This window comes from Oryza sativa, chromosome 6, assembly GCF_034140825.1.
Source record: "Oryza sativa Japonica Group chromosome 6, ASM3414082v1".
NCBI lineage: Eukaryota > Viridiplantae > Streptophyta > Magnoliopsida > Poales > Poaceae > Oryza > Oryza sativa.
Genome location: NC_089040.1, coordinates 12579517 through 12605347, shown reverse-complemented (window position 1 = coordinate 12605347; position 25831 = coordinate 12579517). Strand labels below are relative to the sequence as shown.

General features: G+C 42.6%; 3 protein-coding genes and 1 long non-coding RNA gene across 6 annotated transcripts; all 4 read right to left on the bottom strand.

Moving 5' to 3' along the window:
* Positions 1–126: 126 nt before the first annotated feature.
* LOC107281449 (glutathione S-transferase T3-like) lies at positions 127–4925 on the bottom strand. 3 transcript variants are annotated; one of them, XR_003242847.2, is made up of 4 exons: positions 4266–4925; positions 2435–3399; positions 510–578; positions 127–347 (listed from the first exon to the last, which is right to left on the bottom strand). XR_003242847.2 is itself a non-coding variant. In XM_015788481.3 (2 exons), exons 1-2 carry the CDS (start codon positions 4604–4606, stop codon positions 2436–2438), a joined length of 1305 nt encoding a protein of 434 aa, XP_015643967.1. In that variant the 5' UTR covers positions 4607–4925; the 3' UTR covers positions 2260–2435. The 3 variants fall into 3 exon arrangements, 1 of the variants encoding a protein (XP_015643967.1); XR_010741792.1 differs by lacking the exons at positions 2435–3399; positions 4266–4925 and adding an exon at positions 669–2270; XM_015788481.3 differs by lacking the exons at positions 127–347; positions 510–578 and having other exon boundaries at positions 2260–3399.
* Positions 4926–5766: 841 nt separating this feature from the next.
* Positions 5767–8330, bottom strand: LOC4340887 (large ribosomal subunit protein eL31). Its single transcript, XM_015785486.3, has 2 exons — positions 8192–8330; positions 5767–6190 (listed from the first exon to the last, which is right to left on the bottom strand). The coding sequence occupies exons 1-2, from the start codon at positions 8284–8286 to the stop codon at positions 5911–5913; spliced, it is 375 nt and encodes a 124-aa protein (XP_015640972.1). The 5' UTR covers positions 8287–8330; the 3' UTR covers positions 5767–5910.
* A 2223-nt stretch (positions 8331–10553) lies between these two features.
* On the bottom strand, positions 10554–17504 carry LOC4340886 (nuclear poly(A) polymerase 1). The gene is made up of 13 exons (XM_015788282.3): positions 17063–17504; positions 16553–16938; positions 16381–16458; positions 16189–16296; positions 15764–15826; positions 15523–15684; positions 15171–15284; positions 14983–15045; positions 14464–14793; positions 13674–13838; positions 12663–13598; positions 10947–11017; positions 10554–10797 (listed from the first exon to the last, which is right to left on the bottom strand). The coding sequence occupies exons 2-13, from the start codon at positions 16655–16657 to the stop codon at positions 10746–10748; spliced, it is 2247 nt and encodes a 748-aa protein (XP_015643768.1). The 5' UTR covers positions 16658–16938; positions 17063–17504; the 3' UTR covers positions 10554–10745.
* Positions 17505–21171: 3667 nt separating this feature from the next.
* On the bottom strand, positions 21172–23512 carry LOC136356922 (uncharacterized). Its single transcript, XR_010741944.1, has 3 exons — positions 22926–23512; positions 22542–22607; positions 21172–21394 (listed from the first exon to the last, which is right to left on the bottom strand). It is a non-coding gene; the product is annotated as an uncharacterized lncRNA (long non-coding RNA).
* Positions 23513–25831: the final 2319 nt, after the last annotated feature.

The following is a 25831-nucleotide window of genomic DNA, read 5'->3' as shown; positions in this document are numbered from 1 at the left end:
CGTACAATGAAACAGACCTTCTCAATGCTGTGTTTCACTCTAGCGTTTCCAATGCAAATTCAAGGCATTTAATTCCAGCCACATAGTGGGATCGTATGTAACACAAACGTGTGTAGCCACTTGAACACAAAACAAAATACATGCATTCAGCACAGATAGGTACGATTGTTCACTTGATAAATTTAAATGACCATTCAACCAAGTTCACTACATAGCAAAGTTTAGATAACTGAATAGATGTTAACTCGAGGTGAAATATGACAGAACTAAGCTACAAATGACGATGACAAGCAGGTAACTGGAGGCAAATTGACGATGCACCCATAGATTTCATTGATTCTTTCACCCTGTACAAATGAAAGTAGTTCAGACATGACAAACAGGTTTACACATGCAGTAGATAAATATTGGAGGATCACAATTGCATAGTAAAGAAAATAACACATGTTCTAACACCCTGTAGCTACCAAAAAAGAGAAAAACATAGTGATTTGATTCTCAGAACTTACATTGTGAAGACAACAGACTGGAACCTGCAAATAGATTTTTTTTTAGGGAACCTGTAAATAGATTGGAACCTGCAGAGATTAAAAAATATGGCGATGAGCATTCAGAAATTTACAAGTGGACCATAGATATATAAATTACAAGAAAAATAAAATAATTACATTTACTGATTCTCAATTTCCAGTTCTATGTGCAGCACCACCAAACTTATTCCAAATGTGTTCCACCAAATCTTTCTTAAGTCGGTTATGAGCCGCTCGATCTCGGATAGAAATATCTTTTTCTAAAACTCTATCAAATGGTGTGTTCTGTTCAGGAGAGAACTCAGGTTCCTGAACGGTTGATGAACTAGGAGGCACATTTAGATCTAAATCTTCTTCAATAATTCTGGTTTCCTTCTCATCTTCAACTATCATATTGTGAAGTATGATGCAAGCTAGAACAACATCTCGCAGTACACCTCGATCATATAGACGAGCTGGTCGTTTTAAGATGCAAAATCTTCGCTGCAATACACCAAAGGCTCTCTCGATATCTTTTCTTGCCCCTTCTTGCATATCTGCATACAATTTCTCCTTTTCAGTGTTTGGGAGTCGTATTGACTTAACAAACACTGCCCATTCAGGGTAGATTCCATCAGCAAGAAAATACCCAGTATTGTATTGATTCCCATTTACCATGTACTGGACTCTAGGAGCTTGTCCTTTGAGCTCCTTGATAAATACAGTAGATTGGTTCAATACATTGATATCATTGTTGGAACCCGCTGCTCCAAAAAATGCATGCCAAATCCAAAGATCATGCGATGCCACAGCCTCAAGAATCAGGGTTGGCACTTTCTGATCTCCACGAGTGAACTGACCCTTCCATGCTACTGGGCATCTTTCCCAATGCCAGTGCATGCAGTCAATGCTGCCGAACATTCCAGGAAAACCACGTTTCTCACCAAGTTGGAGAAGCCGTTCGGTATCTTCCATGGTGGGGCGCCTAAGATACCTCTCACCAAACACATCTTGAAGACCTTTGACAAAATTCTTCATTGCCTCCATTGCTGTAGTCTCTCCTATCTTCAGATATTCATCTAGTTCATCTGCGCCACTACCAGTAGCCAACTGGCGAATAGCTGCAGTACACTTTTGCAGTGGACTGAGTCCTTTCCGATTAACAGCATCCACCCTTTGTGTGAAATACACTGACCACTGGCCTAATGCCTCAACGATGCGAAGAAAAAGTGGCCTAGACATACGAAATCTTCGACGAAAAATTTTGGAAGGGTAAAGAGGATTTTCTGAAAAGTAATCATTCACTAGTTGCTGATGTGCTTCCTCTCGTGGCCTCTTGATGTGCTTCCTCGGATGATGTCGATGGTCAGAAGCCTCGTTTTGAAGACCTTCTATAGTGGACTGTACTACCACCGTGGCTTCAGTGAGAAGATCATCTATGATCTCATCCTCAGCCAGGAACTCATCCAACAAGTTCACTGGAACTTGACTTCCATCAGTATTTTGCTCAGACATCTTTGAAGAAGAGAGAAACAGTAAAGATAAAAGGGAGGAGGTCTTCGTATGAGAAAAGAGGGAATGAGTTTCTGAGAGGAGTAGAGAGATGGCTAAACTCTGCATAAATAGGCGCCCACTGCATGTGAAACTGACTGCCTAGTGCAGCATTCACACTGCATGTGAAACTGACTGCATAGTGCAGCATTCATACTATATGTGAAACTGACAGCAATACATCATTCACACTGGGTAATTAATATAACTAAATATTGCACCATTCACAGATATGCAGCTCAGATTTGACAAATTCGTGATATGCAGCTGACTGCATAGTGCAGCACAGATATACAGACAATATAACTAAATATTGCAGCATTCTTTAATTATTATAAATAATAGTGCAGCTCAGATTAGATTAGATATCTAACCTTAGTCAGCAAATAACTTTTCCTCCAGCTTTTGTAATGCCTTGTCTCGGCGAGCCTTCTGTTCTTCAGACATGTTACTTGTATCTTGAGTGAGCAGGGAATTGTATACCTCAAACATCTTTGCTTCTTTTTGCTGTTCTGCTGCCTTCAAATTTACGTTTGAAATGTGAATCTGTGCTTCAGTGACCTTCTCACGCTCCAGCTTCCGATCTTGCGTCACTTTGATAATTTTTTCAATATTGTCCCCTAGGATGACAATTCCTTCTGACATACTGTCCTTCTTGCGTTTTCCATTGCGCTCGGCTTGTGCTGCTTCTCTACCAATGGGACGCTTTTGTTCATCTGGAATATCAACCACTTCAGCCTTGTTTTTGTCCTTCTCAATCATTGCACACCACTTGGGCTCTTTTCTCAGTATCTTCCACCAATGCACAAGTGCAAAAGGCTTTCCAAATGTATTTGCATACATCTGTTGTGCCTCCTTCTCCAGCATGTCATCGTCATATCCGCTTGTATTCATTTGAGTTACCTTAGTCCAGTAATCATTGAATTCTCCAATCGATGATTTGAGGCGTGACCAATGAACCTTCAATTGATTTATTTCCCTTGTACGCTTCCCATTCCCTTTTCTGTTGAACTCATCAGTAACCTCTTTCCAAAACGTATCACCTTTCTTTTCATTCCCATGAATGGGATCTTTAGAAGCATTCAACCAAGCACTAGCCAATCTCTCTTCCTCATCATGAGTCCAATATCTCAAACTTCTCTTTTTAGCACTTGCATCATTGATTGCATCTTCATGAATATCAATTTGGACTGTATTGTTAGCTGCAGCTTGGGGTGTTGGTGGTGGAGTAGACATTGTGTTGGTAGTCTGACCAACAAGGTGAAAATTTTCACCTTCTTGTGGCTGCGGCAGACAGTTCTGTTGGAGAAAATTTACGAAGCCTTCTGTAGGATACAACCTGAAAACATAAGAAGCAAATCCAATTGAAACCGATGGCAGCATAAGAAAATCAAACATAGTAAGTTCCAGAAGATGATCCTGACATAGTAAGTACTGACATACTAACAGGTTACTTAAGCATCATACTGATGATCCTGACATAGTAGCAGTGCTGACATAGATTTTTTTTAATAAGATCCTGACATAGTTCAGTCAAGCAAGTACTACAGTATGTGTAAGGAATAATTCAGTCAAGCAACAAGTTCAGTCAAGCATATATGTCAAGTAACAAGTTTAGTCAAGCATACAGAAGACCATGTAGGGCAAGCTGTTGCTGTGGTTGCAAAGAAGACCATATATATCAGTACTAACAGGTTATTTGGTTAGCTATGACGACAGCACAGAGTGTAGGGCAAGCTGTTGCTGTGGTTGCAAAGAAGACCATGTCTGCATTCCATACAGAAGGCTAAAAATATATACCAATGTTAGGATGATACCCTTGGCATTTACACTCAAAGCATTTGTTACCAATGTACTGACAAGGAGATATTTAACAAGCTTTACGTATGTGAATTACATGTTGTACAGTACACTGTCCAGATTGCAAACTGAATCTTTTGCTTTCAATTTCTGTTATACAAGCCGCAATCCATACTGCATACTGAATACTGAATTTTCACTAACAAAGTATTACTGCAATCCATACTGAATACTACATTTTTTCTATTCATTACTCAGGCATATATCAAATTACCAATGTACTGACATACTGATTCTAACAAATTTCATTGAGCATAAACAGGAACTAATTACTAATGCATGAAGAAGAGAGTCATATCATGTATCATAGTGTACAATGAATAATCTGTGACAAGGAGAAAATACCATGAACTTGGGCCTTGTTGGTTTCCTTGCAGAAAAGCAAAATTGGGGGGTACAGAGCCCCATCCTGCTCCTTGCGGTGGCCATGGGGGCATGGTTGACATCGGTACAGCAGGGGATGAACTGGGGGCAGCAACAGCAGGACTTGACGATGGAGTAGGCGGCTGAACTGTTGCCGGCGATGGAGCTTCAGGAGGGGAACTTGCAGGCAGCGGTGGCTGAGCTGTTGCCGGTGATGGAGCAGGCGCCGACGACCTCTTCAGGCCCAGCTGCTTGCCCCCACGCTTATTCCCTCCTCTGCCGGCGGCGCTCAGACGGGATCCACCACCTCCTTGTGGATCCATGGCTGCTGGACGGCGGACGGCGGCAGATGGACAGGATTCACCACCTACTTGTGGATCCAGCTCCGCAATCTCCGCTCGTGGTTCTTGCGCTAGGGTATGGGACGGACGGGGCGATGGGGACTGAGTCTGGCGCTAGGGTTGCAGGTGAGATTGGGGAAAAAAGCTTCGAGCCAGTGCTTTGGGGGCGGGAACATGGAGGTGCTGCGCGGGAAGATGGGGGACTCGCGCGGGAAGAATCCGGCGATGCGCGCGAAGATGGCGAAGAGCAGCGCTCGCACGGGATCCCGGAGGTGAAACGATGAACTCTCAATGCTGTTTCACCCCGTTTCAGTGACCTGGGAAACGGCGCTATCTCGTGTCACCATGGTGAAACGAGTTTACTCTCTCTCCTACCCATTTCATGCAAATATTGCTCTTTTGCTGACTTGTCACTGTATTAAATGCGCATGACACTCAAATGAAACACCCATTGTGACTGGCCTTACATACGATCCCACTATGTGGCTGGAATTAAATGCCTTGAATTTGCATTGGAAACGCTAGAGTGAAACACAGCATTGAGAAGGTCTGTTTCATTGTACGTTTCAACTTGTTTCATCTTCGTTTCAGCTGATGTGGCGTCTGGGAAACAGTGTAATGAAACACTGCATTGTGAATGGCCTAATGGTATGGATCTAATTAACCCAATAATAAAACCTTGCTCAGTTGTTTTCAATGTCTTTTATAATACGTATACTACGTCAATATGGAATTTCTTTCAACTATTGACAGCACTCCTTAGCATATTACCGATTAATCGAAGTGTTGTCGACTGAACTGTGAAATCTAATTGAACAAAGAGAAGCTTGATTACTTGCAATAGCGACCATTGATCTTATAGATCTGTACTCTTTTATCAACACAATTCAACATTATAAATTGCAAGAACTAATAATGTTCGTTATGAGTTGAATTTACTTGAACACTTAAAATTCTAGTAGTAGGCCTCCTGATGATTGCGACAACTATAGAGATAGTGGTCATGGACAATGAAATCAGACACAGCCACATTCGTTCGAGTTCTGATGTTTTTGCGGAGGTTTTGGTTGCCGCAATGAAATCATACCTGACTAAAGAGCAGCAACATCACTGATCAAACTAAGCACCTGACCTCAACAATATGGCAACCAGAAACAACTGCACTGAATAACTCATAGTTCAGTACCAAAAACCTCTGCTAGTTTACTAATCAAGATCATTCTAGTTCAAACAACTCGTGAACACAAAATTGCTTTGATGCAGGTAAGATCAAAACCTAGGCATATTTACTCATCGTCCTCGACAAGCTTGGTACCCAGGCCCTTCAACCCCTCTTGGGGAACCTCAGCAACAGTGACCAGAGAGTAGAGCTCCTCCTTCGCATCCTCCTCGTCGTTCCTCCTGCGGGCAATTCTGACACGGACACGCCTTGGAACGCTCCGGATACCGCTGCTCCAGATGTGCTTGTTGAGCTTCACATCAACCCTGACGTCAATGGTGCCCATGGCCTTCTGTGCAAACTTCCTGATCTCCTTGATGGCATTAGGAGCCTTCTTCTTGAAGGTGCTGTGGATTGGGTATGGACAAGTAAGTTACTGATTGTTGCATTAAACAAATATCTTAGTACTATGTAGTTAGCTGTCTACTTATTTAACTATGTAGGTGTCCTAATAACAATAATTTACACACTTCAAAACAAGAATATGTATAGGCCTACATGATGCTGAATTACAGTGTAAAATCAACCAGTAGGCCACAACAATGTACATTACAGACATTAACGAAACTGGTACTTGTATGTATGATATCACTTCAGATCTATTTGAACCAGCTTTGAAAGGGGGATATTAACATATGGCAGCATATTCTCCTGTTCTGAAGAAAAAAAACCATTTGGAGCAATCAAATCATTGCATCATCATCACTCAGAAGGAAAGTTCATTAAAATAAGGATGAAAATGGTTGTTTCTGCTGAGCAAGTGATCATAATGTGCATGGCATAAGTGACATGATGAATGTTATAAGTGATATAATGTGCATGTTATAACCACCTAAGTTCAAACCCCTAGTGAACATGGCACTATTATTGTGACATAATGTGCAGGCTATAACTGCACAAGTCCAATTCCAGTGATGAACATTCAATTTGTGATATAGTGTGCAAGTTATAAACACCTAGTTCAAACACAGTGGTGAACAGGCAGTTGCAACCTTGTGTCATCACAATGAGACAGCAATATGCTCAAGAATGAAAAGCATCGACATGCCAGGAATGTACCTTCATACATGGTGCATGAATATGACATCACACGGCACAAAGCACAACCTAAAAAAACATAGTTCTAAAAATCTGAAGGCACGCCGTGAAAAGTTGGAAGGCATGAACCCACATGAGGGCATCAAGTCGGATAAAATGTACCACCCAAATGGAACACAAGTTAGCACATCAAGAAGCAACACGTGTAACAATGAGAGGAATCCATCTCCCAGGCATGTAACTGTGCACAGCCACGATGTTCAACGACAGGCACCTGACTATACCCGGTTTGACAACATTGTCGGCAAGAATACCACCACGCTGATGATTGCAGCAACGGCGGCAGGTGATAGAAGCATGAATCGGTACTTGTATGTATGATAATCACTTCAGAACTATTTTGAATATTGAGCTTTGAAACGCAAAGATTAGCATATGCCAGCATATTCTCAATTCCAAAGAAAAAAAGAACATATGGAGCAATCAAATCATTGCACCATCATCACTATTAGGGAAGTTCATTAAAATAAGGATAAAAATGATTGTTTGTGCTGCATAAATGGTCACATACTCACATAGTGAACATGCCGTAAGTGAAATAATGTGCACGTTACAACCACCTACTTTCAAAGCCAGTATCTGTGAACATGCCACTATTACTAGTGATATATGCAAGTCGTAAATGCGTAGTTCAAACACAGTGGTGAACAGTCAACGAGTTGCAACCTTGCCTCATCTGCCTGCCAGGAGTGTACCTTCCTACGTAGCACATGAATCACAACCTAAAAACATGGCTCTAAACACTTGAAGGTAACAAGGCAAAAACCTGGAAGGCATGAACCAACACAAATGACATCAAGCCAGATCAAATGTACCACCCAAATGGAACACATGTTAGCACGTCAAGAAGCAACGCGTGTAACGATGAGCGGAATCCATCTCCCGGGCATGTAACTGTGCGCAGCCACGGTTTTCAACGACAGGCACCTGACTATACCCGGTTAGCTAACAATCTCACCAAGAATTCCACGACGCAGATAAACTACTGCAACAAGTACTTCTGCAATCCTAGGTTCCATGTGATCAGAAGAACGAAACAATCTCACCAAGAATCCCACAACGCAGACAAACTACTACAAGTACTACTGCAATTCTAGGTTCCACCGGATCGGCAGAACGAAATGCGGAACTAAGACATGGTAAATCAAAACCTACATGATCCCCACGCACAAATCGGCTACGATTCATTCATTCATCAATTCATCCATACGGGAGCAGCATACATTAGGGCGAGGGAGAGGGGCCGTTACCATCCGTGGAGGCGCTTGTGGAGGTTGATGGTGTACTCGCGGGTGACCACCTCGTCCTTCCTCGCGCCGCCGGGGCGCTGCTTCTTCTCCGCCATCCCTCCCTCTCTCTCCTCCTCCTACGGCTTCTCGCGGCGGCGGCGGCGGCGGCGGCGGCAGCGAGAGACGTGAGAAACCCTAGCCTACGACCACACAAGCCTCTTGTTGGATCGCGTCGTTATATGGGCGGCGCTCGTGGACTACACCGGGCCGGGCCATGTGTGGGGTAAGGGCTGGGCGTTGGGCCGGGCCTCGCGCAATGGATGCGTTTAGGAATAAGTCTATACTGTCTCCCTCATGTTTTGCAATGGGTCGTATGTGATGTCCCCTAACCTCAAAATAGTGTCTCCCTTGACTAACAAAATTTAATTTTATTTCGACTCTCGCAACAGTTTTGAGAGGGGTTTTGTCGTATGTGGCATACCAATTAGCAAGAATAAATAAAATATACAGTGGATCCTATATGTAAGTGATCTTTGTCTCCTCTCAAGCCATCGCGTTACGACTCACGCCGACGACAAGCACCGACACCAGCCTCCTCTTGTATGGTGTTAAATAGGCTGCAAACAACGTCGAGGAGGTGACGGTTGCGGCGGGCGGAGCTTGGGTACATGCGTAGATCGAGCAACTGCAGGCGGATCTCGGCGAACAAGCGGCTAGCCGTGGAGGCCGCAATGACGACCATGGTGATGGCAAGGCGGAAACGGAAAGGTGGCAATGGTAGGTGGCTGTGGTGGAAGTGTGTGTCGATTACGACGGAGTGGATGCCGCGCGTGGCTAGCGGTGAGGAAGATCTGGTAGCAAATGCAGCGGGAGGGAGAGGGAAGAGAAGAGAAAGAGAGAGAAAGGGGTGAGGAAAAAGATGAGGAGAACTCGTTGGCACGTGGGTTCCATCTGCTGACTCAGCGAGTTGACAGTGATCAATGTGTCATGCCAGTACAAACCGCTTCGCTAACCACTAAAGATGTCTATTTGCACTGGCTTTTAAAAATGAGAAATATGTTATACCCGATTTTGCGACAGGACCAAAATATGAGGGAGAGAAGTATACTTACTCCATGCGTTTAGGCTTTGGAGTTTGGACGCCCATCTTTCTCGTTTAGGCTTTGCGGCAAACGGTACTTAGTAAATGGGTTTTCTTTTATTAATATTTGGGGTATGTTTGTTTAGATTGTTGTTAGCATTTTAGTAAGTTAATAATATTATTAAATTTTGGTAGGAAAGATTAATATATTGTTGCCAAAATTTTCTAGACACCAATATTTGGTAACAAACTAAATGGTTCAACACTAATTTGAACGGGCCTTCCATTTGTTTATTTATAAAAGAAAAGTGAACTTCCATGCGCTGATATTATTTCAACAAAGTAATACTGCCGCCGCATTTCAAATGGTTATTTAACTCGCACGGTCCACCTATTTTTTTTTCTGACAAATACAAAGTACAACGCAGACACTCACAACACACGCGCACTTACCCTTATAAACATACGCACGCACGTAAACCCTGCCTTCATAAGCATCTTCGAAGACTGGGCCGGATATAACCGGATGAAATGGTTACTTGAGGATCTATAACCATTTCAAATGGGTGGCACTGATATGTGGGCGTTCGTGGTGCCTTTGTGCCCTAATCGGTCTGTTTGCATGCTTCTTCTTCTCCCTAATGCACATTTATCCAAACCCACGCCGCCACGTGTACGGTTCCGGATTTTGGCTAGTACAAATGATAACCCATGTGCACGAAAACATATTCCAAGCCCACCGGCGTGCCTATGCATTTTCTAGCCCTAGTGAACGTATCTACATGTAAATTTTGTATAACAACAATGAACTTTCTACATAGAAATTTTACAAATGACTATTGACCGTTCTATGCAAAAAATTCGCACGAGTATTGAACTTTCTAAGCAAAAACTTTCTACTCGATAACTTTCTATATGAGTATAGAATAACTATATATCCAAATTGCTTTTTCTTAATACAACAAAGTCAGACCTTCTACAGATGTATTACAAAATATGTAATAAATCCTTCTAAGATAGACAACGAAAATAAAATTATGATAGAAAAGAGGGCACCAATGACCGTGGCCATTGGGTTTCTAGTGTCTTTATGGCCCATATTGCTCCCATTAGAATTCTCTATAAAAGCCCCCTGTCATGCGATAGAGCTCCTATCGCCGTTTGAAATGATAGTTGAACAACTTTGAACAAAATCATTTCAATATAAAAAAAACTAGTTCTTGTTCACACGCATTCCATAGTTCCATACTTCCATCTCAGCGAATAAAAAGAGCAAGATACAACTCAAAAACACAAAACCCAGGGGCAAAACACGATAATTTTATTAGAACTTGGAATTTTGGATTTTACATCAATATTTAGTTTACATGTTGCTCTATTAGACATTTCAGTGCCTTTTTCCTGCTACCGTTACACAGCTCTACAGGACCGGATAGCTTGAGGCGGCCTCCCTCCCTTGAAGAGAATAATCTCCATGTCTCCAAGCAACTCGATTCATGAAGTTCCTTCAGCAGGTTTGGGTTGCACCACAGTTGACAATCTCAGTCTTGAAAAAACAATTTGTTCTCAGAACAATATATTACAGGTAGGAATTGACAAAAAGAATCAGAACCATCAAATGTACAGATTCATTAGAAATTGCACTGCATTTAAATGAGGAATATATGGACTATTAAACTGTGCAGTAAGAAGTACCTCAAGGGCCTCCTCTGGGTCATGGACGTTGGTGCAGGAGGGCGAACTAGTGGGGCAGCAAGCTCAAGTGGCTATTTTCAAACAAATGAACAAAACCAGCATTAACATTTAAATGTGTAATATAACAGTAGCAGTTAATCGACATGAAAAAAAGAGAGAATTTTACAGTGTAAGAATGTAAAACAGAAAAGCCTTCATTATAGCTGTCGCAGTTAATCAACATGGGAAAAAAAAACCAAGAGAACTTATTCAGTGTAATAAGAATGTAAAACAGGAGCCATCATTGACGCCTACCAGCCAAAAAGCATTTCCAGAAATACAATAGATGTTTTCCAGTATAAAGATCGAAACAACATGCCATAGAAGACACATGATAGGCCTTTCTTCTACTTGTATACATAGCTTGACAAATAATCTGTTATGTAATTGATCAACACTGCTTTCTTACAAGACAACAGAAGAGAGGAATACAGTGTGCAAATCAATAAATTTTTACACCCATCTTTAAATTGTCTGCTCATGAAAATTGTTACTTACTATGGATACAGCCATACATTTTTTTGAAGATATATTCTTAACAATTTTAGTATAATTCCTTCAAGTACAGTTTTGCTCACTGCCTTCGCAAAGAGGTATAAATGGGAAGATATCATCCAATGTGACAGCGACATGTGGCCCTGGGAACCATCTGTCATCCTCATATGGATAGTATTTTTCTATTTATAGCTCTTTGTGCTACTAAGTACTGAGCTAATCTCTCTTCATTTAAGTAAGACTGGACAGATATATATATATATATATATATATATATATATATATATATATATATATATATATATATATATATATATATATATATATATATATATATATATATATAAATAAAGTTGTGGAATGAAAATTCAAATAAATACAAATGCATTGTAATGTACCATTAAGAAAAACATGACTAAGCTACAAAGTTAAAAGTTTCGAATAGATTACATGTACAGCCTAACTAAAACTAAAGCAGTCTTAACATGCAAAAAAGGCACTTAAACAACAGTTCTGTTCTATTAGAAAAACAGAACACATTAACATTCTAAGAAAAGAAAAGCACCATATTACTTCATCCCTCCTATTCTCATAGATATGTGAATACAAGCAACCAAACATTAAAACTTTCACCAAAATAATGGCAAATCTTAAGGTTTGTCATGTGAGTATGGCACTTTTATTTGTAATGAAGAATGATTTCATATCATTATATTTTTTTAATACTAATTTGTAATAAGAAATGGTTTATTTCATTATGTTTTTAATAGCTTTTATGTAGTATTGGGCAAATATGTGCATTGGAGTCCATGTCAAACGGCAAGTAAGAAACCGGACACAGTAAAAGCATAAAGACAGTACAAACAACCATGATGCGCCATGAAGTAAAGTAAATAAGAAAAAAAAATGCTTTCCTGGAATAGGAAGTTTGCAAACAATTGATATAGAGCAATCAATTCTAATAGAGCAGCATTAGGAATCACAGGTAACATCTTATTAAAAAAGTAAAAAAGCATTCATCATTTACCCAAGTATATATGGCGTATTTCTACAAAAAAAAATGTATTAAAATGCAGGTCAGAATAAAATATAAAGTTAAATCATAAGCCACTATAGTAAAATGCGTAAAACATAATATATAATTGCAGCCTAAAGAAGTAATTCAGATGTGAGGGAACAGACCTCAAGCTCTTCCTCAGCTTTACGCTTCAGATGATTGTTATCAGGTGAACCTGTGGTTCCTGCTTTGCCCCCATTACTTCCAACTTTATGCTCCAAAGATAATCCTTGATCTACTGCAGTTAAATCTTTCTGATTTACCTTCACTTGATGAGAATCCAGCTCATCAAGTTCATCAGGTACTGCTAGGACAGCTGAAGAGAAATTTGTGGTTTTATTTACAATGATGTCTGCTGGTTTTTTACAAGAACTATCTAAAAGATGGCCCAATCCATTTGTTGGACTTGGATAAACATGGATTGAGTTAGGTGGCATGCTCTCTGGTGGCTTGACTAAATCATGCACAACATGGTTCTCAGGAACAGATGTACTTCCCTTGTAGCTTCTCAAGTGTTCCAGCTCAACAGATTCTGTATGGAGATTTGCATACCCATTGAACATATGGCCAGTTTCTTCACAGGGCAAACTAGAGACCACTGCATTATTTCTTTCTTGCGACTGATAGCCACCATGAGGATCTGACGGAATTTTGTTTACTTCACTACTCTTATATGGCATAGGCTGGGCCATGCTTGGAACATTTCTTTCTTGAACATTAGCTGAAATATTACTTCTTGAAACAGCCCGAGCTTCCTTGCCAACTGTTCTTGATGGGCGAGAAGGACGGATTCCACCAGGAAAAACAAATGATGGGATATCTTTTCTTTTTACATGGGAAACTTCAATTTCCATTCCTTCTCTCCAGTGTTGATATGCATGGATATTGCTTTTAAATTCATTCACAATTGCTCTAATGTCATACTGCTCAGCTTCTTGAGCTTGGCTGATTTGTTTTTTCCAGAGACCCATAAAGTAAAAACAATGCAATGGCCTGGAGCTGTCGATGAAATCTCTAGGATTAGGATGTGAGAGGAGCATCTCACGTGTAAATCGTTCAATCTGAATAAAAGCAAATAAAGGTACATTACAATACAGCTTACTTTCTTAAAAGAAAGAAATGTTTCAGTACATCACCTTTAATACAAGCGTACGAAGCCGGGATTCTACCCAACCTTTCCAATTCCTGAGGTCATCTTCATTTCTTGCTGTGATCTCAATCTTTAGATAATTTCTATACGATTCAAAAAATGGATATGGCTCAAACAAAGCATCCCAGTCTGCTTTCCTTTCGTCTATTGCCTACAATAAGTAATCAAACAGACATTAAATGCAAACATGAAATTTATTTGCAGCGATGATCATTTAAAAAAGTACTGTTTGCTGCAAATATATCACAACATTTAGAAAATGTATGAATCCTCCGACAAGTACTCTCTCTGGCCAAGAAAACATGTTGTTTCAGACATCTGACTCAAACTTTTAAAACTTTGAACATCAATATGTTTTTAAATATTTAGATTTGATTCATGAAAATCGTGTCTAGATTTTTCTCAAATAGCTTCCAAGTATCACAAATTTGTCAGGTTTTACAAATATTCGTAGGAGAAATTAGTTGTCAAAGATGCATTTTGAAAACCATGTTTTCTTGACCATAAGTATTTCAGATGCTTCGTGTTTTTTTCTTTTAGAAACATGGTCAAATGCTCTCATTATATAAAGTAGCGGGCACTGTATCTTAGACTTGTCAGTTTGCCTTTCAGAATTATGAATTTAGGACTGATGCATCAGAAAAAAAATTTATGCTATTTTGCACCTTGGGTTATCCAACAGATCAAAATGATTGACCAGCAGTAAGGCTCCTCTACCAGTTAGCAGCAATTCATGTTTACTACTAAAATAAAAACAACTCTGCAATGAGATGTACCTGACAGATATCAGAAGCTCGTGTGAATTCTTGGACCATCACATGCCTAGTACTGATAGATACATTATAGCTAGAATTCATACTAGGATAAGCAGGTGTAATTATAGGCATATGATGACCCCTGTCTCTAAAATTTCTCCTTGGGTCCCACACAAGAAGACCAAGAGAACCCTCTTCAATATGGCAAAGCATAACAGGATTAGGCCACTTCCACTTGCTGTAGACTTTGAAAAAACGAGATATCAACATGCTTGGTGATGCATTTGGGTACAGTTGACATATACGAGCAACAAGAAGTGCCCAGTTTATACCACCAAGAAACCCTATAACCTGGAAAGAGACATTAACTTTCGTTAAGAAAACATGTAAAACAAAAAAAATCCACACGCACACGCACATACGCACACATTATGTCTATGCATAGGCCACGAGCCCACAAATAATAAATATGCGAACAACTGTTGATCAGATACACATGGAATGTAATATTGCATGAACAGACAAAAGTCCAGGTCATACATTTGAGTAGACTCCACGGCGTTTTGCCCAAAATCTCATGAATCTCAAGGTTGTCCGGAAAGTCTGCATTTGGAAAGAATGGGTCATGCAAAGTTACTTACTGAAGCGAATAAACGGCCATCATACCGTATCCACCAAAGAGCATTTAGCATATCATCTGAAAAATAGACAATGCAGGAGGTGCAAACCAGAATATTTGGAACCAATCGTAGAATTTTATCAGTAACTCGGCATCCATTAAGACTTCGGACAGTTTGTTCGTCAACATTGTGCAATATAGAGTCATGCGAAAGATCCAGGTCCTGCAATGAAATGATATAGCATTATTAGGGATGCTTATAAGAAAATGATGGAGCAACCAATGTTAAAAGGAAGTGCCATAAAAAACATTCATAAGTGTAATATTGTATTACATCATAAGATATAAAATGAATAAATATAAGAAGTGAGCACTTCCATACAGTCAATCTAGTTATGTAGCATGCAAGAAACCCCAGACTACTGCCTGTTACACTAAGAAAGATATAAAACAGAACTTACCTCAGGAATAACAACATGTGTAAGATTAGCATATAAAAGATCAATAGAAACCCCATTAAGTTTGAATTTCAAAACAGGAACATGAGCATCTGGCACTGGATGTAACTCTGTGACCTCTGGCATATCAACTAGCATATCATAAAGAGCCTGGAAAAAGTATTCCTGCAAAAGAAGTGCATTTTATAAAGCAAACTATGCAATGCACTCAAAATTCCACGAAATCCACAGCAGTTCCTCTTACAGTTCGAGTTGCATGCCTTGGACCCACACAAAGCGTATCAATATCTGCACCGGGGCCATGAACCTAGGAAAATACCAAGGAACAATGTTCACAACTCTTGGCATAGATGGGTACCAAACCAACAAAAACTGCCAACAAGCAAGAATGTCTCAGGTATTGCTAAATTTGAACCTTCATATGCATGCAGCAAAACAGTGTACCTATCAGTGAACCAAAACGAACAGATGTATGTGCATCCAATCATACTGATATCTAATGGCAATGTCAGACAAAACAAGAAAGCAAAAGGATAGTTATCCTATATTTTAATGCAGGACACTTTTCTATTAAACAGCATCAAACCATATAACACAAAAGGTAATGGCTATATTAATTGAACACGATCTTTTACAATCTGAATAAAATATGCATGAGGTGCAGAGTACCCCTAGTCGGTATGAGCCAAAAGTAAAAATCTTTGCGTTTGCTTCTTGCACAAATTGGTCGCCAAAACCACTAGCTCGAGTTGCCTTCTTAATCCAAGCCTTGACAATCTGCCAAAGACAAGGGTTACTAATAATTGCACATCACCTACACAAAGTACAATCAGAAAAGCACACAAAGGACATATGCTCAACCTGGTCCAGTTTGCCTAAAACCTCTTCTCGTGAGACAGCTTCCTCTTGGCTTTCATACAGGCCAGCGTCAGCAAGACACTGATCAGAATCAAAATCACAATACCATTACAAACATAGTGATCAAACAAGAAATTGTCAAAGTCACTTATCGACTAGCCATCCAAACTCCTACCTTCTCAACCTCCTGCGTACGGACAACATCCTTCTCAGTTGGACCACTCAATGAGATTGGCTCAGTCACACCGAGGTAGCCATTACCATTGTTACTCTTCGCCATAGAGACAGGTCTACAATAAGCCCCACAGGAATTCTGCTGCCTCTTACTAGCTAGCTCAGAAATTTATTATTTCACTTGCTTTTAACCTTCTTTACAACGTAAAATTCAATCTTTTCCCGAGTCTATCTTACAAACTCCTCTTTCCTATTACCCTAAACCCTTCCAAACATTACAGGAGGAAGGGGAGAATTACATGAACCATCAACAAACAAGAGCACAGCAGCAGCAGCAGCTAGCATCCAGGGATTCCAGGCAGGGGCAGACCTAACACGGGGTTTCAGCTGAATCCCCCAATTTTTATTGGAAACAAACTGTAGTTAGTACCAGACCACGCATCAAATAGGAGCAAATGAATCAATCAATCAAATTCGGAGGAGGGGAAGGCTAAGAGAGAAGATGTAATACCTCCAATCCGACCCGAATCGAGACGGAATCGAATGGAACGAGGTCGGACGCGTCGGCCGCTCCCCCTCCAGACCCGGCCGTGCGCCGTCCCCCACCGTGCCCACGGGCCCGCTCGCCCCCGCGCCGCGCCGCGCGCGAGAGCAGGCGAGAGCCCTACCCTACCTCCGGCCCTGCACAGATTGGAGAGGAGAGAGGAGGAGAGGTTGAGGGGGGGGGACTGGAAGAGAGCGGAGCGATCTAGGGTTCCCGGTTCCTCGCGACGACCAGCGGGCGGCGTTAAGGGCGGTCAGGCCCGAGCCGACGGCGAGCGGCGGCCGGGGGAGGAGAAGCTTCGCGGCGAGCGGCGGCGGCGACGCGCGTTTTTTTTTTTTCCTTCGCCGCCGAGGAGAGACGAGCCGACTTGTTTCGTCGAAAGCGATGATGATTTTGGTGGGGTTGGGCCGTTTGGGGGGGGGGGGGGGGGGGGGGGATCAGGTCGACCAGGCCAGGCTGTGGACGCTGCCCCAAACTGCGACCGATGATACGCTCGACACCGTAGCGTCCTTTCCGTTTCTGCGATGAGAACTGTAGTATCGTTTCCACCAGAGTGGTAAAGATTTTGTCCACCCTAAAATTTTACATCCTGTTATATCGAATTTTTCAACATCTACGTAAACTATTAAATAAGTGGAGGGAGTATATTTAAAATTTAGGAGTATTTATTGTAGGACTACTGACTATACTTTTCGGCTGAACTTTTCACTTATTTAGCAATGGAACATTTGGTGTTGGCATGAGTGCATTTCATCAGTGTTAGTTCTATAAAATGTCTTGATAGAAATCTGTCAAATGATCTTCATCTCTGGCAAACAGTAACATGTCATACGTAAAGACAGCCGTTGAGGATTTAAATTTTTATTACAACATTGGTAGCTGCAAAACTGAGTTGGACATCAGAAAGCCAAAGAACAGATTTAAATCTCTTGCGAATGCAAGGAATCTTTGCAGCTACATAACAAGCCATGATGCACAGGGAAGTAGAGTAGTAATGTGTCGACGGTGGATACCTGTAGACCGGATATAGAGGGTATTGGGGTACGCTGGTACAAGGATCTATGTAGTACGACATCAAACAAACAGGAAACAAGGATTATACTAGTTCAGGCCCCTTGATAGGTAATAGCCCTAATTCAGTTGATATGGGATTATATAGTGGAAACCACATATTACAAAGGGAATAGCAGAACTCGACGATACCGACAAGACCGTAGTCGAGTTGGTTCGACTAGATCACCCCGGCGACTTGGCTCCTGAAAGCTCCGACTTCGTAGGATGTGGTGGTTCTGTTGGCGGTGAGATTCGATGCCTTAGGTCCTCCCCGGAGGTCCCTTTTATACCGCGGGTCAGTTGGTCTCCAAGTAGAACTCGGAGACATCAGACCCCACACGATACAGTAACGACCCAATTTTGTCCGAGTAGGAGTCCTTCCATCTGTGGACTCCATAATGAATTTCCTTAACGTGTACAGGAGACATCCATATATGCGCAGGTATACCATATCAGTGCAGGACGTATATACAAGGGTAGAGGGTATACCTTATCCGTAACCCTGACAGTAGCCCCCGACTTCTGCTTAAATGAACTCATGTAACCGATCGTGACTTCTGATGTCGAGGTCGTTGTCGTTCTCGATTGGTCGATCTCGGTGTGAGAACCGTAGAGACAAGGAGTAATCGACAACACCATGCGAAGTTCAACGGTCATGAGTGAATTTAAATTGAAGTCCGAAAACTGCTGTGTGTAACGGACCCTGAAATTTCCGGCGGCCATCTCTCTCCTTTCCTTGGAATTCGTACCGTCGGTAGTGCGTCTATTTAAGGGAGTTTTGGGGATCCATTTTGAAGTCCGCCTGCTGCGAAAAACTTTCTAGCCTCCAAGCGCTCCTCGTCTTCTCCGCTCCCGCAAAAAACCCTAGCTTGCTCGTCTCGATCCCTTCTCCGGTGATCTCCGGCGGTAATGGATCTCGACAAGTCCACTTCCACCAGCGCGTCCCTGAAGAAGCTGCAGGAGGATGGTGCTCTCCCTGGCCGCGGGACTATGGAGAGAGAACCAGGAGGTGTTGGACCCGAACCTGTCCTAGGCTGCATGGTTGCGGTTGAGGACTATATTATTTGCGGTTTTCTTCCTCCGCCCTCCGAGTTTCTTCTTCTCGTCTTGAATTTCTACGGTCTTTCTTTGCTCCATCTGAACCCCAATTCCATCGCCTTCCTTAGCATTTTCTCTTATCTTTGTGAGGCCTACATTGGGGTAGAGCCCTTTTTGATCTTTTCCGCTTCTACTATGAGTTGCGCTGGATGTAACTTAAAAAGGTGTCCGGATGCATCGGCTTCCGGCTTCGGGATGGCCTGAAGTCGCGATACATCCCCTTCCAGTGCCCCTCTTCTCGTAGCAAATGGCGGGCGAGGTGGTTTTATCTTCAAATAGAAAATTCGGATCCGGTCTTTGTTGTTCCTACTCTAGGTTTCAACGCTAGGTGTCATCGTGGTAAGGGATCGTCGGGAAGAAACACTTTGATTGTGATCTTTACCTGAAAATGAACTTTATTGTACATCTTACAGATACAATAAAGTTCATTTTCAGGTAAAGATCACAATCAAAGTGTTTCTTCCCGACGATCCCTTACCATGATGACATTACGTAATTGATCAATGTTCCAAGAATTTACTAACTCGCGACCATCGCCGTATGCAATCTTGAATGCACCTGGCCGCAAAACTTGCGTGATCGTGTACGGTCCTTCCCATTTGGGTGAGAGCTTGTTACGCCATGCTTGGCTTTGAACCCGTCAGAGGACGTAGTCGCCGATTGAAAGTGTGCGTGCTCTGATGCGCTTCTCGTGGTATAGCGAAGGGCCTGTTGGTAGCTGGCTGCTCTGACGGCAACTCTTTCTCGATGTTCCTCAAGTAGATTCACGTCATCGTTTCGCTGCTCCTTCTGATCCTCGTCGGAGTACTTCTGTACTCGTGTACTTTGATGTCGTAGCTCAGTGGGGAGCATGGCTTCTGAGCCGTACATGAGGAAGAAAGGTGTCTCCTTGTTGGACGTTGTCGGTGTGGTACGCACCGCCCATACTACAGAGGGAAGTTCTTCGACCCACTTCTTGTCATGTGACATCAGTCTGTCGTAGACACGGTCTTGATTCCTTGTAGTACTATGCCGTTTGCCCTCTCGACCTGTCCATTGCTTTGAGGGTGAGAAACCGAGGCGAAGCAGATCTTGACTCCCAATCCGATACAGTAATCCTGGAAGTCGGCACTGATGAACTGGGAGCCGTTGTCCGTTATAATGCGGTGAGGCAATCCATATCTGCAGAATATCCCTTTAATGAATTTGATAGCGTTGTCGGCCTTGATTTCCCCCGTGAGTGTCGCTTCGATCCACTTGGTGAACTTGTCAATCGCCACGAATAGGAACCTGTAGCCGCCCTGTCCTCGTGGGAATGGTCCGAGTATGTCGAGCCCCCAGCACGAGAAAGTAAGAGAGATAGTCTGGAGCGCTTGCGCTGGTAGCTTTGCGTGTTTAGTGTGAAATTGACAGCCTTCGCACCACTGTACCATGTCACAAGCTTCTTTGAGTGCAGTCAGCCAAAAAAACCCTTGTCGAAAAGCTTTTCCAACCAATGTGCGACCGGCAGCGTGTGACCCACAGATCCCTTCCTGTATGTCGATGAGGAGATGTTTTCCGTCATCGAACGAGACGCATTTGAGGAGTACCCCGTTTGGCGCCTTCTTGTATAGATCGTTGCCGATCATACATTAGATTTTGGCTTGACGGGTTATTTTCTCGGCCTCCGCATCGTCTTCGGGCAACTCGTCGCTACTTAGGAATTTGATGAGTGGGGTCCGCTAGTCTTATGTGGTCTCGATGTCGGCGACGACGTGTTCTGCCTCTATAGCCCCCGAGCTGATGTCGGGGACAACTGTGCTATCTTCGCCGTTTGCCTCTTTCACCGATGGCTTTGTCAGGATGTCTAGGAAAGTGCTAGGTTCGAGTGGTGTCACGCCCGGAAACTTACTAGTAATTTCCGAACTTATTTGTGCATAAGACCCTCGTCCAGGAATCAGCCGAGGTACACAAACTGACAATTTAATATACAAATCCATCATAATAACATCGTTACATACTTACAAAATAAAAGAAAACAGCAGCGGAATTAACGGTCTAGCGATGGCTTCAGCTCCACTCCCACAGGCAGCTCAACTGGGGTATAAGCCAAACGTCTTCTCCTTCTGGATCCTGCTCAACTGGGGTATAAGCCAAACGTCTTCTCCTTCTGGATCCTTTTTTCTTCAACTGAGGTTGATTGATTATTGCAAGGTGAGCATATGACATACTCAACAAGCTACACAACAAATATGCAAGTGTACAAGGATACCAAAGGATGGCATAATATAGGCTCATTTGCAAAAGCAGCATTTAGCAAATATTTAAGAATAGTAAAACAGTAGAGCAATCATCAATTTTAATTAACACTGAACAATACACCCATGCTGCTCAAGCCCAACTATTCTAAACAACCAAACCCGGCTGCACAGATCTAACTCCAAACCAGTAGCTAAGCAAATTATTACCAATTATAGCATCAATAATTATTGTGAGAGGTGTGAGACTAATCACGAAAAATATTGCTCAACCCGCCCATGACCGCGGGCACGGCTATTCGAATAGTTTTACTCTAGCCAGAGGTGTATCACTGTACCCGCAAGACACAGCCTCAACATCATGTCTACCATGCGTCGTGATACTGAAAAGTAGCCGAATAGAGGCTGTGACAATACCCTCTGCACAACACAACTCACCACAGTGCACCATTCCTAGATCATAATCACCCCTCTATAAATATAACCAGAGGCATGGACTCCCCAGCGACCCCCACGGACTTCTCGCCGCTTCTCAGTCTGGCACCCCGCAATGAATCATGATACAGAAGATAAAGCCGTTGCCCACGCTGGCTTGTGGTTGGTACGGTTAATGTCTCACAACAGTAGCTCGCGAACCGGTCCTTAATTGTCATGAGCACGACGTTCAAAACCATGTGCTCACAACCCACCACTGATAGGTTTTAATTATCAATTAATTATCATAACACGATTAACCATCGTGAGCTACCATTAAATATAATCATAAATAATAAATAATAATGTAGTATGATTCATCCCATTAATGAGCTAATGTTTCTAAGCATGGCTAAGCAAATATATATATATATATATATATATAGCTTTTAGCTGAACCAAACAAATATATAAGATTCAAGCTCATCAATTTGTTACCCAAAGTATCAGGGAATAGACTAATCAATGCAAATTGGCCATAACAAAGGAATAGGTTCACACCACCTGGTGACATTCGAAAATAAATACACAATTGAAATAAATAGAGAATTTAAATATAGGATCAACATGCTCAAAGGATTGTGTTTGGGATCAGTGTGACTTGCCTTGAGCTTCCTCAAACGCTTCTAAACCTTTCTTAACGTAAACGCTCTCCTCCAGAACGTCGGAAACTAAAACAAATAAATAAAATCAACAAAACAGTACAAAAATAAGTATAAGCAGTACATGTGGATATTTTTAACATGTAGATCTCGATTTTACATGAATTTAGCAACTTGAACCACTTGAATCCGAGTTACGATGATTTAGTTATGAATTTCCGAAATTTAATCAGATTTCATCTAATACAGAAAAACTAAAAAAAGATTTATGATGTCACGATGACATCATCGCAGCCATGGCACTGGACCACAACTCCGCCGGCGATAGAGAGCTCGGTTGGGCTATCCGAAGACACCAACACGAAGAGGACGACGACGCGAACTCACCGGTGCAAAGAACAACGACGAACGACGACAAACGACGGCCGGCGACGAGGTCCCAAGGCGGCACGGTTTGGCTCAACGTCGACGGCGGCGCTCCGGCGGTCTTCGGCGGCTGCAAAGGGGCGGCCGGGGTGCTCCTCCTCCTCACGAACCCGACGGTGGCGACGGAAGGCGGCGGCGACGACCACAGCAGCGGCGCGGCGCGGCGACAACGACGGCGGCGGCTAGGGCTACGCGGTGGCGGCGCTAAGGGCAACGGTAGAGCTCGGGACTTGGGGGCAAACGGAAGAGGACGACTAGGGGATGCTTTATATAGGCATGGGTGAGAGAGATCGAACTCAAAACGAAAGGATTTGAGCCGGAAAAATCGAGGGTTAGGTGGAGAGATAAACTCGAAAACGTTATCCGGGCAAAATTGATCTCTGAAACTTTAGGGGAAAGAAAGAGGATAAGGAGGAGATAATTTCCCTCAAATAATTTTAGGAAAACACAAGAGAAAAGGTCGGATTTGGAGGGGAAAAACCGAGCCAATTCGGTCTCAGGTCGGCTGCCAGAGGTTGAAGACGATACTGTAGCGACAGGGAGGGAAAGTAGACTTTCCGTCTTGGGCTGGCTGAAAACAAAGCAAAGAAAGAAAGAGAAGGAGGAGCTCGGCTGGGCCGATTTGGGCTGCACAGCCGTGCACACAAAGGAGGGAGATGGGCTGGAATCAGCCCACGGCTTAGGGGAAGATTTAAAAGTTTTTCCAATTAAAATAATCACTGAAATGATTTTTGAATTGTTAAAATTACTTCCAATGCTCAAATAATTTCAAGAAAAATCCTGAAAATACTTGGACACTCAAAGTACTTAACAAGATTATAATCAGACCATTTAATGATTAATTTAATATGTGGGTAATTACTGAAATGTTCTTTGTATGATTAAAATTAGGAATTGAGCTCCGAAAAATCCGAGAAAATTCCAGAGAGTATAATTAACCATGGAGAATTTAATAAAAATTAAATCCATTAATGCTTAATATTTAGGAAATTTTATTTCCCACATTTAACTTCACTTGTAAATTAATGAACATTTAATATAAATTCTAATAATAATTTATTAAATAATTTATAAATCCAAAAACGAAAATCAGGATGTGACAAGTGGCTCTCGTCTAGACATACGCCGTGCTAGGTCGTCGGGTTCGATGTTGTTCTTGCGATATACGTGTCAGATTTCGATCCCGTCAAACCTTTTTTTCAGCTTCCTAACTTCTGCGAGGTACTTGAATAACTCGGGGCTATAGCACTTGTAGTCTTTCTGCACTTGTTTCGCGACTAGTTCGGAATCTCCTTTCACGATTAGTCGTTTGACTCCTAGTGCGGCTGCTGCTCTTATCCCAACGAGTAGTCCTTCGTACTCGGCTGTGTTGTTGGTTGCCCTGAAGTTGAGGTGAATTGCATGCTTGAACTGATCTCCCGAAGGTGATGTCAAGATGAACCCTGCCCCTGCTCCTTGGCTGTTGAGTGCGCCGTCGAACGCCATTGTCCATGTTTCGTCTTCGGTTTGACTGTTCGACCTGTTTTGAGGCATAGTCCAGTCAGCTACGAAGTCGGCGAGAACTTGGGACTTGATGGTTGTTCGTGGCACAAAGTAGACATCAAACTGGCTTAGCTCGACTACCCATTTCGCAATGCGGCTGACAACGTCTTTATTTCTCACGACTTCACCAAGAGGGAAGAAGGAAACAACTGTGACCCTGTGGGCTTGGAAGCAGTGGGATAGCTTTCTTGATGTCATGATTACTGCATAGAGCAGTTTTTGGATCTGTGGGTATCTTGTCTTCGCGTCATGGAGAGCTTCGCTGACGTAGTAGATTGGTCTTTGCACCTTCTCTCTCTCGACAACAATGATAGTACTCACAGAATATTGCGTGGCGGCGATATAGAGGAATAATTCTTCATTAGGTTGGGGAGCAACAAGTACAGGAGGATTTGACAGGTAGCGCTTGAGAGCGATGAACGCCTCTTCGGCTTCCTGTGTCCATACAAATTTGTCTTGTTTCTTCAGCAGAGCGAAGAAAGTTTGTACTCGTTCTCCCATCCTAGCGACGAACTTACTCAGTGCCGCCATGCATCCAGTCAGCTTCTGGACTTCCTTGAGTCTTGTGGGCGACTTCATGTTCTCGATTGCCTTGATCTTCTCGGGATTTGCTTCGATCCCTCTTCCGGAGACGAGGAACCCAAGCAGCTTGCCCGATGGTACTCCGAACGTGCACTTCTCTGGATTGAGCATGAGGCGATATCGTCGGAGGTTGTCGAACGTTTCCCGGAGATCGTCAATCAATGAGTCGCTTGTCTTGGTCTTGACTACAATGTCATCGACATAGGCCTCGACATTATTTCCAAGCTGATTGTTAAGTGCCCCTTGGACCGTGCGTTGGAAGGTGTTTTCTGCGGTTATCAGTCCGAACGGCATCTTAACGTAACAGAATACACCAAACAGCGTGATGAATGTTGTCTTCTCCTCGTCCTCTTCGTCATGCTGATTTGGTAGTAGCCAGAGTAGGTGTCAAGAAAGCTTAACAACTCACAACCAGCTGTTGAGTCCACCAATTGGTCTATTCAAGGAAGGGGGAAGTGATCCTTGGGATACTCCTTGTTGAGGTCGGTGAAGTCGACACACATCCTCCACTTCCCGTTGACCTTCCACACCATGACTGGATTGGCTAGCCACTCTAGATGGAGTACCTCTCTGATGAAGCCAGCTTTGAGAAGCTTGTCAAGCTCTTCTCTTATGGCATGTTTTCGATCTGGTGCAAATCTCCGCAGTTTTTGTTTTACTGGCTTGGCATCGGGTCGCACTATGAGTTTGTGCTCAATCACCTCCTGGGGACCCCCGGCATGTCGGACGGCTGCCAAGCGAAC

What these genes read in the sequence shown, in the direction of transcription:
- LOC107281449 (XM_015788481.3), bottom strand. Translation starts at nt 4,606, where the DNA reads ATGGATCCACAAGGAGGTGGTGGATCCCGTCTGAGCGCCGCCGGCAGA. An exon ending in CAACAAGGCCCAAGTTCATG is followed by an intron (nt 3,400 to 4,265) that starts GTATTTTCTCCT and finishes TTATGTTTTCAG; the next exon opens with GTTGTATCCTACAGAAGGCT.
- LOC4340887 (XM_015785486.3), bottom strand. Translation starts at nt 8,286, where the DNA reads ATGGCGGAGAAGAAGCAGCGCCCCGGCGGCGCGAGGAAGGACGAGGTG. An exon ending in CACAAGCGCCTCCACGGATG is followed by an intron (nt 6,191 to 8,191) that starts GTAACGGCCCCT and finishes CCCAATCCACAG; the next exon opens with CACCTTCAAGAAGAAGGCTC.
- LOC4340886 (XM_015788282.3), bottom strand. Translation starts at nt 16,657, where the DNA reads ATGGCGAAGAGTAACAATGGTAATGGCTACCTCGGTGTGACTGAGCCA. An exon ending in TTGGCTCATACCGACTAGGG is followed by an intron (nt 15,827 to 16,188) that starts GTACTCTGCACC and finishes GTATTTTCCTAG; the next exon opens with GTTCATGGCCCCGGTGCAGA. An exon ending in AAGCTGAGGAAGAGCTTGAG is followed by an intron (nt 11,018 to 12,662) that starts GTCTGTTCCCTC and finishes GTTTGAAAATAG; the next exon opens with CCACTTGAGCTTGCTGCCCC.